The sequence below is a fragment of the Pipra filicauda genome, unplaced genomic scaffold (genome assembly GCF_003945595.2).
Source record: "Pipra filicauda isolate LSUMZ 115617 unplaced genomic scaffold, ASM394559v2 scaffold106_size2291244_pilon, whole genome shotgun sequence".
Lineage (NCBI taxonomy): Eukaryota > Metazoa > Chordata > Aves > Passeriformes > Pipridae > Pipra > Pipra filicauda.
The window spans coordinates 302927-318456 of NW_024103507.1; the positions used below are offsets into that span (position 1 = coordinate 302927).

The window sequence follows — 15530 nt, forward strand, 5'->3', positions numbered from 1 at the left end:
ATACTTGGCCTCAGAGAGAAAGACTTAAACCAGTTTGAGGAATGCTAATTCCCAGTGTCTGTCACTAAATTTTCCTGGGAATTTCCTTAAGAATTGCTCCAGTGCTACTGTACTATCACAGACCTGGGACTCAGAGGAGCTGGAGAGCCCCATCACCCTGGGGAAGCAGCAGTCTCAGAAAACTCCGTGTCCAGCAGTGCCTGGTGTCTGCCATGGATAATCTACCCATGTTTGTTTATTTAACTTCTACTCATTGGTGATGAAGAAGCCTTTAGTTCCCAGGAAGAAGCCCTATTCAGGAAACACTTGCAGTGAACTTTGCTTTGCATCAAAGATCACTTCCCTGTAGGTATTAAGGGTATTAATTTATTAAAGTTTTGGGTTGATTTATGTATCTTATTCTGAGTGAGTCAAGTTTTGCTTTGTTCAAGGCTGTAGCACAAACGTCTCCTTGCACTGCTTAGAGACAACCCTTGTCTCCCTTTTTTCTTTTTGTTGCTCAGCTATAAAGTAAATTCAGAGGACATATATTTTTTCAGAAATAAATTCTCTTTATTTTAAAATTCAGACACATGTGCTTTATACCAAAACAGACACCAAAAGAGACTTGGTATTCATCTCTGGTTTTAAGCAAAACTGTGGCTTTCAGGGCTGTCTAACCAGACACAGTGATTTTAATGAATCTTTACAACTTTGTCTCCCTGCTGATGCTCAAGATAGTTTTGCAGGCATTTCAGCAACCTTTCTATCAATGGCCTCTCATAAGAGAAGCCAAGAAATTTCAGGGATTTCCAGGGGTTAAAACAAAAAAAAATGAGAAATAAGGAAAAAGCAAAGATGGTGTCTTTAGAGTGTCATGTTAAATATGGACAGATCTCTACCAATTTTCTGCCATGTGCATTTCTTCTCCCTGGCTCTTCACACCACCTCTATTTCCAATGGCTCTCCTGTTGCCACAGCACCAACTGCCCTCCTCATTCCTCCATTGCCAATCTCTGCTTTGTAATAAGATGTGTAATTTTCACAGGTTTTTAAAGAGAAGAGTCGTCAGCAAGAGGAACTTTATCTTTTGGGCAATGACTTCAGTTATTTTTCCCAAGTCTTCCTGCAGCCACAGACTATGGTGGCACATGGCGTAATGCTTACAGTACCTTTCTATTATCTTTTTGTTTCTCTGCTACTCTGATGTCCTTCTGGCAGTTAAGTGCAAATGGCTGGTGACAGCCTTTGTCAAAGATAGGTATATGTAATTCTTATGAAGAGCTTTGTGTTCAGTCTGTCCTTAGAATCTGCCATCTGCCCATTAAAAAAAATATTGTTTCTCCACTGAGACACCAGGACCCAAGGACTTACTTAGACGATTTTCACTCTAATTTTCTTTAAAAACTCAATGAGTTTTCTTTAAAAAAAAAAAAGGAAAAAATTCCCCAACCTAGAAAAGTCAGTTCTAAATTCAGAACCACAAAAGTTTGAGGGTACACAATATCGGTTTGCACCATAACCTAGTTAGAAATTATTTGCAAAGGATTACTTGATTCAGGTTAGAATTTCAATGATGATGTAATCAGAGATCTGAGATTTTAATCTAGGTATCTCTCTGCTTAATACAAATCATATCCCTATCATGAGTCAGATTTGCTGCCAAAGACATTGATGCTAATTAAAAAATTTCAAAATAAAGTCAAATATTACTAACTGTTACCATCTTAAGTCAAATATTTTCAGCCCAAAGTTTGTGAGGAGGAGAATGGCACTTTCATTTTCATTCCTCATCCACCTTGTTTTAAAGAAAGTTTTTATCAATTTTGTTCCAATTTGCTTTATGTTTCCCTTTCAATAAATCAATGCTTAATGTTAATTTGGAAATGTTGCATATTACTTACAAGATAACTTTTCATGAAATATGGCTGAGGGTCTGGTTTGTGTCTTTCCTGGGGTTTATGGTAGCAACAGCATCACCTTACATAGGGATAGTACCTAAAATGTCCTCAAAAATGTAGAATGTAACTTGGCATGAGCTAGTACTACTACATTTCTCTTGAAGGCTGTGGGCAGTGCATGAAAAAAGCCAATAGCCAATAGCACTTTGCAAAAGGTAGTGGTGGTTCGAAGATTTAAAGAGAAGAATGCATTGCATTATCTGTTTCAGCTGAACTAGAGAAAAAAGTGAAACACAAGTCTACACAGGAATCTGCTTTAATCCATCACTCTATTTTATGAAGCATCACACAGCATTTTCACCAATTAGCATTTGATAGCAGTTTAAGTAAGGGCCACAGGGTTATTTAAGGAAAAAGCCAACAACCTATTTCATAGTCACTGACTCCTCATTTGGCAGCAGTGCTCTTGGAGGGCTTGGATAGTACCCGGCAGTTGCAGAGCTATTTGAGGAAAATCGTGTAAATCTATAATCCAGCGGTAAATCTGCAAGACAGAAACATACCACATCTGATTAGCAGCACAGACTGTGTCACATAAAAAAAAAAGCCTGTGGTGAATAGCAGTACTTCTTAAAACCTTGAGCTGTTTGCTCACCAGCATTAGAATTCAATCAGAGTACATGATTACACATTTATTTGATGTCTTCAGCTGTCCAAGGGATTGACTTTCAGAGTTTCAACTGCAGTAAAGCATATTCGGTTCCTCGATTGCTGAAATAATGCTAATCAGATAAAATAATTTAATCTAATGCTTAAATACTAATCAAAAATCTTCATTGAGCCTAGACAGAATTTTCCCCCACGTACACCTTCAAGTCCATTCTTCAATTTGTCATATTTATCTTTTATCTCAGCAATCTACTCATAAGAGGGCTATGTTTAAAACAAAGAATCAGTTCCTCTTTTTTGTTTTTCATAGCTACTAAAGCAAGATTCTCCAAAGGCACCCACTCTTTGACCTTCTCACAATCCAGTGTTAACAACATAATTTTGTATCAAGGCCTCTTAGAAATCTGCACTTGTAACTTGGTGTACTCATCACTTCCAGTCTGTAAAGAATGCTGAATGCATTAAAATAGTTCTGAACAGTAGAAGCTTTCTTTTCTGTAGCTTTTTAAAAAAAGTCTTTGCTGCCAGCAGTGATCCGCCCACCCTCACAGCCAGAAAACAGATACTTCCCGTTCTCACCTCTCAAAGTTCAAGAAACCAAATTAAAAAAACACATAAATAAAACTTCATTCAAGAAACAATTACCTTCACAATAAATGAAAAAAAAAAGTACATAAAACCCAACACAAAAGAGTTAGCTCCTTTCCAGGTTGTCTGCTCAGAACCAAAGCAAAACACAAAAACTATTACTCAGCTCATCTGGATAGTAAGTTACTAATTACAATTTTTTTTTTTTTTTTTTTAATTTGGAGTGACTCTGGAGAGATGATATTCTGTCACTATATGCTACAATTTTTTTTTTTCCACTCAGCAAGTTTTATGAAACAGAAAAACATAATTTTAGCAGTTCTGGCACAAACAACAGGAAATCCAGTTCTGTCTCACAAGCGATTCCCAGGCAAGCACCAGTACAGCATACAGGTATAGAGAAACCATATTAAACATAAGTATAGTGAGCAAATGAGTATTTAGATCAAGCTGAAAAATCAGAGATGGGCTGGAATAAAGTAGGAATAGGAGGTAACTTGATTGGAAGAGAATTATGCTTTATCAAGTGGGTTATTTTAGCTCAAAGAAGTGCATTTTCTCATTTTGTCCAAGTCAGGGAAATCTCTGGAGTTCATTCTCAGCATGGAAGAACAGGCAGATGTTTTTTTATCGTGCAGAGGGCCCAATGGATTTACAGGCTGCTGAGTCTATTTATGACAGCTCTGTTTAAAACAAAGGTTTCAAAAATAACAAATAATAACAAAAAAGAAAGCAAATATTTCTGAATATCTTTATAAGCTATAAAAATCAAATGCCATACAGCTACTTTTATATAAAAGCTTTTACTAGCTTTTTAGTCTAGCAGTCTGGAGTCTCCCAAGAGTAGTTTAATCAAAGAGCAACACAAATGTGGCAGACTTGCTGCAGAGTTGATTATTGCTGAAGAAAAGAACCAGTTGAATCAAAATGGTAATTTTATTGATATTTCCTGGTAAACTAGCTTTACACAATCAGCTTAAACACCAAAACCATTCTATATGCAATGCACAAGACTTCAAGAGAGAATAATCACATATTTACATATTCACCCCCCAATTCTATTAATTTAAATATTGCTTTTGTCTCAGCAAGCTGACTTTGAAAGATGACCAGAAGATATCCATATTTAAAAATGTTGCCCAAAGCATCACTAACAGTTGCATGAAGCACGAGACACATACTATATTCTTCACCTATGAAGCAGATTTTATGTATCACATAGGAAAAAGCTTCATGTATTTCAAATTTGTTTCCATCAGTGATTTTACGTCCTGCATCTGTTGTGTCTGCTTTGCCTAGAATATGTAACCTTTTATATATTAGTGTTTGATTTCAGTTTGATATATTTATGAGAAAGCTCTGGCCTGATCCAGAAAGGCATACTTGGAATCTTAGTGGCTATAAATAAATACACAGCAAGAAAGAGGGGCAAGTATACAGGGAAATAAAGATAGATTTTTTTAATTGCAAAATTTAAAATAAGTTCTTTGAAAACTCTTCAATTTAAAATAAATCACAGCTGCCCTAGATCGAAGAAGTATTAAGTGAATTGTACACCAAAGCTCAGTAGAGCTTCTTCTTATGTAAAAGACAATGGTATCACTAGGTCCAGCAATACTGGCTCATCAACAAAGAACAACAGTACAGGTCTGGAGTCTGTCTCCTGCACATACGAGCAATTAATTTTATGTCTATTCTTATTCCATGTTATCACTGATGATACAGATGAGAAATAAGCGGCTTTAGGGGAAGCCATACGAGGAGTGGCTGATGTCACTTGGTCTGTTCTGCCTGGAGAAGACTGAGGGGAGACCTCACTGCAGTCTACAACTTCCTTGTAAGGGTAAGTGGAGGGCCAGACATCGATCTCTTCACTCTTGTGACCAGAGATAGGACCTGATGGAATGGCATGAAGGTGTGTCAGGAGAACTTTAGATTGGATATTAGAAATAGATACTTCACCCAGAGGGTGGTTGAGCACTGTAGCAGGGCCTCAGGGAAGTGATCACTGCATCAAAGCTGACAGAGTTCAAGAATTGTTTGGACAGTGCTCTCAGGCACATTTTCTGACTCTTGGAGCTGTCCTGTGCATGGCCAGGAGCTGGACATGATGATCATAACGGGTCCCTTCCAACTCAGGATATTCTATAATTCTACGAGCTCCATTTTGCTAAAATGAAATGCTTGCACACACCATGGCTTGATGCAAAAGCATGCAAAAAATATGACACAGTATTTGATAATAAAGCCAGTCTCAGGAAAAGAATAGTTTCTTATTTCCAAGTTGTTGTTTTCCTAGTGATTTTGCCAGTAAATTCTTCAGGTTTTGCTGCTATGTGTGCTCACAGCTGCTGCTGTTGTGGCAAACCTTTGCATCTTGGCATCCATTTCTCATCTAACCCTAATGAAGAATCATAAATTAGGCAGGGGGCAGACAACCAGTCCTCTCTGAGATATAATTTGACAGTGAGGCTCTAATCAGTCCTAACCTACACTGATAATGAATTCAGCATTCATCCAATATTTCCATTATCATAAAAAAAAAGAAAACAAACAAACAAACAGCTTGAGGCTGGAAGAATGAACTATCTGGCTGTACCCAATTGCTTCAGAATCACAGTCCCAGAGTTTTTCTATCATTCTTAGGTAATTCCACCCAAATTAATTTTTTTCCAAGACAAATAGGATATTCTCTTTTAGAGCCAAAGACTCCTAGAAGTCAGACATAGAGAGTCTCAAGGTCCCTTTCTAGATCTGCCAGAAATGCCAGTTATTAGATGCATAACCCTGCATTTCTGTCCCATTCCTTTCTTTGCTCCCACATCAGCCTGAGTGCAAGTGAGTGATGAAAACTGGTTTCCTTTACAGTGATCATTCAGTGTTACTAGCATTTCCCAGTGGCTTGGGCAACTCTCCCAGGTTATATGCCTTAGCCTCAGCTCAGAAGCAGAACTCCTGCCCTGTCCTACCTCCTTTATAGGACTCCAGCAGCCCTGGTGTAAACAAAATAACAGTGATGATATTTAAACAGTAACCACTGTCACTTACTGTGTTCCAGTTATCCAGAACCAGGTATTAAGTCACATTAATTACAACATTATGTTCTGATGCTTATGTATACCCATATCCATGCATATACTTAGGTGTTACAGATGGATTTATATCATAGTTACAAAGCTGACAATACCTCAGTGTCTGTGTGCTGTGCAATTAGTGTAAGCCAACTAAATGAAAGCCACAAGCTTTTATCAGAGGAAGACTTGGAGTTCCACCCACAAGGAAGGAAAAGAAACCACATGAAGAAGGAAAAACGTAATATTCTCGATGAGTGATCAGGAAAATATTTGAGAAACTGAATGGAAGACAATTATAATCTAATCCAGACACAGGCCTGGTCAATAAATTTAATACTCTTGGCTAACCCGTGTGGTGTTGTTTTTTTTTTTTGTTGTTTTTTTGTTTTGTTTTGTTTGGGATTCATTTGGGTTTTTTTGAGATTTTTTTTTAACAAATCAATACACTAAACAAATAAAATCTTAACTAAGTGCTTTAGATGGAAGGCATTTTTTTTCAATTAAAAGCACAGTCCAAGACTGAAATGGATTTCTCCCAAAATACACAGCAGAAATGTCAGGAATCATTTTTCAGTATTGACCAACAAAAGCAAAGCCAACATTTTTATATCGTGACACCACAGCAGCATCTCCACGACGAGTGAGAAGCTCTATAGAAAGCTGAACTCCCCTCCCCTCTCTGAGGTCTGTTCCCTGCCAGTCAGCAGGGCTGAAGCCAGATGCTGCAAAAGCCACCTAATAAACAGCAGAGATGTGTTCTTAAGTGAATCCAAATATATCCTCCTGATTATCAACAAGAAAAAGACCCAGGGAGGAAAATGAAAACCTTGTTAGTGATACCCAAGTTTGAAAAAATTCTTTCAACTGCTTAATTGTGTCAAATCTCAAAAACCAGAGTCAAAGCTCTGTCTTACATCCATCTCATCATCCAGATGGTGTAAACTGTAGGGGCAGACCATCAGCCAGTATAAATTCTTTTGCTTTTACAGGATTTTCCGTAATTTACACTGACTTAGAAACTTTATCATAAGTCTTTTACTGCACTTCAAAGTTGCTGTTGAAAGCAAATATTAATTTCTTAATGATAACAACTTCTAATAACAATTTTTTAACAGTGGGGTAAGAACAACTTCTGCAGGGGAATCCATCAGTTTGGATGTGCCATCGAGTGATCTGACTTGCCAGTCTGCAGGTAAATTGTAAAAGGCATTATTTTTTCTTAAATACTAAATGTTTTTATCTCCTGAGACATTCTATTTTATAACAGGCAAAGCAGTGCTTGCACTAAAAGCTCAGGATATGAGGGAGCATACTAATGGTAAAAAGAAAAAAAAGCAAGGTTACAAGTAGATTTATCTGATAGTAGTTATTTTTAGAAAAATGTCTAAGGCTGATTTTCGTAAACAGGAGGTCCGATATTTGCTGTACTAAAACAAAGCTCCTGAAAGAGTGAAGTCAGCACAAGGAAAGCTTTCCTTCTGTCAATAATATGAAAGTAATTGCTGCTGTCTACATATTCTATGACTCAAAAGTTGGAGAGGAGGAGGGTATCCGTGCGGTGTCGTATGGGAAAGGGAGGACTCTTCAGTATAGGAACTCTCTCTATATACACTCTATAGGAGAAAGATTCTGAGTTTAGATATAGTTGGCAATGTGAGCCACTGCAGTTTATTCCCAGACATGCACGAAAAAAGATTAAAACTAGACTAAGTCAAAGGGCAGGTTTGCTTCTTTAATTGCACTTAAATAAGAGCTTTTGCCAACACAGGTGTATTGGTCAGAGATCATGCCTGTGGCACTGCCAGCAGACATATGTGGCATGAGCTTGGCCTGAGCAAGAGCTTCACTGCCACTGGGGTTTTATCGCTGGTTACTCTTCTGTGGTATCTAACAAAAAAGACAGTGACATTGGAGAAAACCCAAGTGGCAAACGGCAGGCAGAGGTGCAGCAGCAGCACCTTCACCACCAGAGTTTTACAGAGGGATGGGTGCCTGGGGGGATGGAATGACCATCCCATCGTGGCTGTTGTGATTGCTCATGGTGTGCAGTTTCACTACCATTATCTTGGGAATAACAATTCACATTACTTTGGGTCTACCCTATGTCCAAGAGATTGCTGACCCCTTCTTGAACAAAACAGCTGTGCACAAGGCGTGCACTGAACTCACAGCTGAGCCTGATAAGAGTCTGAAGTGAAGGAAAGCCTTAGAAATGCCTTTGCTGTTTTGGGTTAAGTGAGAAAACTCATTATTTGTATGGCAGGAAAATTTATCTCATTTTTGTTTTAGTTTAAATGGTGACTTTTAGAGATCTTTTAAGAAAATAGGCTTTTGTGGTTCTTTGCTTGATCTGGAACTGATCACAAGAAAATATCAGACTATGATATTTTTAAATATTTAGATGAAGTCTTAATCTAAAAAAATCCTAAGGGAATGCAAAGATCCTACTAGGAAGTGCTACTCTTTCAGGGATCTGTTACTTCATTTCTATGTGAATGACTCCATCTGGATCTTAGGGCAGTAGAAAGGGCTTTTGAGGTAAATCGAAGAACTTAGCCTGGAAACAAGCAATGGTTTGAGCTGACAGGCATTTCTGACTGGTAAGAAAAGAAATAAGTTGCATTTTGAGACTGTGAAGGAGCTATATTAAGACAAATGCAGAGATGATACACCCCTTTACTTTCATTTTGAGGTAAACTCACCAAGATCAACCTTCCTCTCCAAATTTGGGTTAACCTCATCATGTTCTTGTAAAACAAATGTTTTCTTTCCCTTTCCATGATTTTTCCTCTGGATGGGTGACAAACATTGTTTACCTTAAAGCAAAAATCCACACACAGACACACATGAACACGAGGCCTACGTTGTTTTTTTATATGTGTATTACCATCTTAATCCAAAGGGCGCATATTAGGCGCCAATCCAGAGCACATAAACGCTTTTTCTTGCACATGAGAGGTTGCAGATTATGTAAAATTTCAACCTGGTCAAAGTATTATTTCCAATACTTTCTGACTTACCTATTTTCACACTGAAAAATTAACAAAGTTTGTATTACAACCAGGTTTTTTAAAGCAGCAATCTAAACCCACCCCACAAGCCTGCAATCCAGTCAAAACCCAATTATAGCTTTAATTACAGCCTGCAAATGAAATTATGCTGCCTGAGTTGAAGGATAGCTTTAAAGCAGAAATGACTGAGTGGTTCTCCCTTTCTTAATGAGTTGCTCATGAGTTCTCCCTTTAATCTTTTAGAGGTGGCTGTACTTTGACATCTCACAGAGCCGGATAATGATGGCAGGAACATTTCTCTCAGCTATTGGCAAGGAAGTAATCTTTTGGGTTCTGCATGATTTGACATGGCCTTCAGGGGCACAAGTCAATACACCTTTCTGGAAGAAGGAAAGGCTGAACAAATTGTAATACACTGAATACTGTCCTTTCTACACAGAAAATTACTATCAAGTAGTCAAATCCTGAAGTAAAGTTGGGGTCTCAAACCCTTAGGGCAATAGCTGGGTCCTGAAGACTTCTTAGAAGATAATTCTGATTTATTGAACAATAATTTGTTATGGTTAAAATGTAACTTGTTGTTGGTTTCAGTTGTATTTTGCAGCTTATATTTGTTGGTTGTGTTGGACATGTTTTTCTTTCTCTTAAAAGAAGAACATTGAATCTAGTTTCCTGGAACAGATGAATCTGATTTACATTATCTGATGCCTCTCAACTGACATATAAAGCAAGATGCTGTTCATGTATACAGAACATGTATCTTCTCCCTAGTCAGTTATCTTTATCTGTTTTTTTTTCCTTGCATGAAACCTCCGAACCAGAAAACCCCAGAAACATTGCTGTTGTGTATATACACTAATTTTTCACCAGACATAAAAATATGTTTTTTAAATAAAAGGTTTAATTATAAAAATGACCTCTTTGGCCTTGTAGTAGCAACTATTATTTATAGCAGCTAAGACCCAAAGCAGTTTAAATTCCCAAAGCATTTTGATAAATTTAATCTTTAGATGTTGTTGTATAGATACATTCTTACACTGGTAAGTAAAAGCACAGTTGTAAGAAAAGGCATTAAAGGTTACTTCTAATTAGCAATGTATAATATATATAGTTCTATATGTTTATAGAAATTATTGTATTATTTGAATAAGAGTACATAATTATCAATCTAGTTACAGGACAGACCAATTTAATTTTAATAGGAGCTGGATTTGACCTTGAATGATGTAATGTCAATGAAAAAAACATAGAACTTATGTGTTAAAATATGGGGGATTTTTTGGTTTTACTTCAGCAACAATTATGAATGATGCTGTTCAGGATATAGAAATGAGTATATGGCTACATGCTTAGTGAAGTTAGTTCTATTACCACAGAAATGAAATTTCTGTGGTAATAGTTGATTCTTTAAGGGCATCCACCTTTAAAATACATTTAGAAGATGGTGTGTGAAGTTTGCAATTCATAGTTGATCTGTGATGGGCAGACCTGTGTATTTACAACCCACACACTGCCAGTTCTGGAGCCCCAGCCACGTCTGCCTTGGGCTTTCCATTGTGCAGATAATTTGCAACTCTAAGCAGAAACATGAACTTCTTTGTCATGGTTCACTGGCAATTTTATCATTATTTTTATACAGCAAGCAGGATGATGACTCAAACTCCTGCAGAAAGTGGCAGGGTGCAGGCATCTTTAAAGAGACAGATTTGATAAATTATAATGGAGATTTTTCTCTTGTTCTAGCTAACTGAAATAACAATAATGCATGAAGAAAAACTTTTGCAGCCATATGGGCAAACCCTGATAAGATTTCATATGGCATGCAAGATTTAAAAAAATGTATTATCCTCATGCATGACACAAGCTTGATTATCAAACCTCCAAAGTGTGAAATGAACTCTGCCTCCATAAAACATTTTACATTTTATTTGCACTAATTCTTATCTGAAATGAAACTCTCTTGAGCTGCAACATCACTCAATCTCGTATTCTTGCTTGCGGTAATTTTTAATCCTATAACAAACCTCATCATTCAGTGGTTATGAGACAAGTTCAGGAGATTAGGTTAACAATCATGAAATTAAAAAAAAAAGTTTTTTGCGTTTTTCTTATTAGGATTTAGAGCCCACTTTCTTTAGCTTTTCTTTGCAATGAAGAACAAAAGAACCTTCCAAAATTCCCTCTAAGCTCTAAAACTCCTCCTGCAGTTTTTTGAAGTGGGACTTTTATAAAACTACCAACGGTAATGAGATTAAAAGGGAAAGCATTAACTTGAAATATGCGTATCATTTTTGGTATTGAAGAACTGTTAATCAAATAACCATCTGAAATGGTACTTTTGAAATTATTGAAATTATTGTTGGGTTTTATTATGAGTATCTGGAAATTTGATCAAACGATCAAAGAGTAGTGGACACCTTCCTTGAAGTTAAAGTTCAGATTATTCAAGTAGGATAAAAAAAGAACAATCCACATCTACTTGGCTCATACCTAACTTTCTGAAGTGGAGAAGGACGTCTTAGAAACTGTGGTTTATGCAAAATGCTGTTTTCAGAGAGACCCTTACACCTTTTAATTTTCCTGTGGGAACTCTAATGTAACATTCCCACAGTAATGGATCCTGGTATGGAAAATCTGTCTTATGATATCATTGTGCTTGAAAATGGTCAAAATCTGTAAGGGAGCTGTAAATGAGGAGAGATTCAATAGCAGAAAAGTGGAGAAACAGATGGATTTGTGAATGAGACATGTAGAATAGGAGTAGGGGCATTGGTTTCTACTACTTTATTAACCATGTACTGTCAATATAGCCTGTATCTGATTTGGACCCTAAACTGAGAAATACACACAGAAGATCTCCTTTGGGCAATTTTAGCAATAAGCAAAATATACTTTCTCATGCACAAGGAAAATGCCAATTTCTTTCTCTCCAGGGACTCTCAAGGGAGTTTAGATGACAAACTGTGATGCAGTAATATGTAATCCCACTAACACCTTCCTTGAGAAGGTGAGAATAAGTTCAGCATTTCTGATGCATCTTTGAATGCAAACCCCTTTTTAGTCAGATACTGAATTTCCAATTTGTGTATATGCTTTGTTATTTTATACTTTGAATGGACAAGAACACCAGCAGCAGCATTCCTTATAATACTCTTTTCTACAATGCCCTTTGGTAACATTGAGATTGTACACTTTAGTTACATGCATAAATTCTTCAGGTGAAATTATCAGAAGCCACCTGCACCAAACTTACAACATGCTGCTGAAAAAACAGGATGGTCAAAGTTTCTTCTATCCCAATTTCTCAATTCAGATCTATAGCTTATTTTTTTGCATATTTCCTCTCTTTAAAAAAGAGGGAAACAGGCGTGAAGGGTTTTATTACCCAAAATTAATTTCTGATAACTCTCTGAATTCTCATATGAATTTTGATGAAAACTGAGTTATTTTTGTAAAACATTGCTAGTATTCAATAATGTTGAACACTTTTTGGAATAATCTTTTTTAATGAAAAATGTGCCTTGAGAAGTAAACCAAGTTATTCTTTATGAACAAGATACATGTTGCACCCAAACAACAAGAACCAATTTTGAAGTTACCACTGCAGCAATTGTCTGCATTTCACCAAATATTTTTGCGGATCGCAAGCTGTTGGGATACTTACTTGTATGTGGCTCTTACACTTGCTCACATAGATGTACAAAAGCCAGGTCAGACATTGCTGACAGAGAAGCTCTGGTCAAACCCCAGCTCATAGGAGGCTGCAGCACATCTCCAGTGAGATGGCAGCTTGTTTGGCGGGGTCAGGTTGAGGCAGGTGCTGCCAAGGCTGAGCCAGCTGGTGGCCTGGAGCTGAGCTTGCCGTCAGCGCACCACGGGTTGGGAGCTGGGCTCATATGGCCAGCATGCAGATAACTAGGAGCTGGACTTGCATGGCCAGCATGTGGGTGACTGGGAGCTGGACTTGCATGGCCAGCATGCCAGCAGCCTGGCTGAATGTCTGGGCTGAGGGAATCTTAAGGAAAGGCCTGCGTTTTTGCAGCTTGGTAGTGGAAAGTCCTCTGCTGGCAATTAAAGTAGATGAATAGAAAAGAGAAAGCTGGAGCACATCAAACTCACATAACCTGTTTCAATCTCTTCTAACTAGCTATTCCCAAATAGCTGCAGCTAAGCTATGAACTTACAACTGCAGCCAAAAACTCCAGGGCTTGGCAAAGCAGGGTCTTTCACAGCTTGCTGTGACAGGAGTCAGACAAGGTATTCAAGAGGAGTCAGAAATTCCTCAGCATCCATAATAACAAACATCTGCTCTTCCACACAAACAAACAAGAAATACCTCTCTCTGTAAGAAAGCAGCAATGTTCTTGTACCTGCAGCTTTGAGTCTGCTTTCGAGCACACAGCTGCAAGTTAAAAACGTTATTTCTCCCATGTCCTTTAGCACTGGGGTTTAACTTTCACAGACATCAGCCCCTGCCCCAGCAGTGGTTCAGCGCAGAGACAGACAGCACCCAGTGTCCCTCCTAATGGAGGAACAGGCTTTGCAAGAGCTCCGCTGCCAATGACAGGCAGCTATCCTACTGACTAACTACCCAGATAAGCCCTTCTGGTTCTCACCCCTTCATCTGTAGCTGGAAAGGTGGTGGTACATTTGTGGTTGAGAGCCCTTGCTAGTCCTGCAAACTGAGCTGTGTTTACAGGGAGCTGGTTGGGAAGCAGAGTTTCAGAGTGTGACTGACCAATGTGTTTTATCTTGGCCAACACTTCCAAAGCAAGCCACAGGATGACCATGGAAAAGTATTAGATGGGAGTTTTACAGAAGTTATCCCTCTGTTGCCCATTTCTCTCGGTATATTTTGGCTTTGTACCTTTAGGCTGAAATACAGACTGCAAAATGGCAAATTATCAGAAGCATAAATAAATTGTGACTCTGTATGGCTGCTCTGTTTTGAGATATCCTTACAATGTAAGTGCACGTGTAAAATATGGTTGCAAAGAACAGGTCTATCATGTGTCCTGTTGTAGAAATAACTGCTGGGCAAGTCTGAAATGCTCTCTTGCAACAAACCTTTTACTCCTTGGTCTTATGCATGAAGTAGGCAACAGATGCTGTACAGAGGGGTTAGTAAACTAAATGCTTGCTGTGTTCTTCATACAGCTAAGCACCTCATTCATGTAATAATTTGTTTATCTCTTTAGGTACAGGTATCGACAAAATTCAGTACTGCAAAATGACAGACTGAGGATATATAGATAGAGGATATATAGATAGAGGGTCTTCACCACCCCTTCATGATCCACTGACATGTATGGCAGTTGCAAAGTTATAGTGAGCTGACTGAGGAAGTATAACAAGGCAGATTAGAGGGAAACATATTTGGAAGTATAAAAACCTCAAGTGACTTTGTATGTGTTTGTTTCCTAATCTAATTCACCATTGAAAGTAGAAACAGTAAGATACTTGGTCAGACGAAATCCTGACCAAGTTCAGGAACTCATCTACCATCTGTTAAATGTTGCATCCTATTTCTAACAGGACATAAATTAAACATCTAATATTCACAGAGACAAACAAAAAAACTGCGTGTATCGGACAACAATTAAAAGCACAAACATCAAAGTAATCAATGGCCACTTGCACTGTTGCAAGATATGAACAAAGTATTTCCAATGTATTTTAGATACATGTAATCTCAAAATCAGATCTACAGCATTACCAATTTCCTATGAATACTACATGTTCATTAGGAAAAAAATCTCACCATCTTCCTTACCTGCTATTGCTTCAAGACTAGGGATTGCAATAGTGCTGTAAGTGCTAATACATTTACAGGACCATGTGTGAACTAAGGTTTCCTCTGCATTTTCCATGCCGGGTACTCTGTCCATGAAGAAAGAGCCCCACTGTTTAGATACGAAGTAAGGAGCTTTGAGCTGATCTCCCTGAAAGAAAAATAAATAAATATGTAAGCTCAAAAAAACCCCCCAAAATAAAAAACAACCAAAAAACTTCTTTATCCATCCACAAGCATTAGTTTAAGGAACTCTAGTTTCTAGGAAACCTGTATTGTATCTCAGGAGCAATTTGACTTTAAAATGTAATGAAAGACAGTAACAGTCTTCCTCTTAAAAGTCTCCAAGCTTCTCTTTATGCAATTAATGGATTCCTTAGGACACAAAAAGTTAACTTTAAATATTTTTCCCTTAAAAAAAACTTCCATTTTCCCTGTTTTTCTCTTTTAGATAGTGTGAATTGCCTGCTGCCCTTCTCCGCTGGAGAGGCTGGGTAGCTGCGGCACAGACTGTAAC

At 37.8% G+C, this 15530-nt stretch overlaps 1 protein-coding gene across 2 annotated transcripts in view; it reads right to left on the minus strand.

Annotated features, from left to right (window-relative positions):
• Positions 1-530: 530 nt before the first annotated feature.
• Positions 531-15530, minus strand: part of NT5DC1 (5'-nucleotidase domain containing 1) — a 133726-nt gene continuing 118726 nt past the window's right edge. For both annotated transcript variants that reach the window (XM_039380159.1, XM_027745341.2), the window contains 2 exons: positions 14996-15164; positions 531-2424 (listed from right to left, as the gene is read on the minus strand). In XM_039380159.1, the coding sequence (XP_039236093.1) occupies positions 2306-2424; positions 14996-15164 (288 nt within the window). In that variant the 3' untranslated portion in view covers positions 531-2305. The remainder of the gene's footprint in view (positions 2425-14995; positions 15165-15530) is intronic.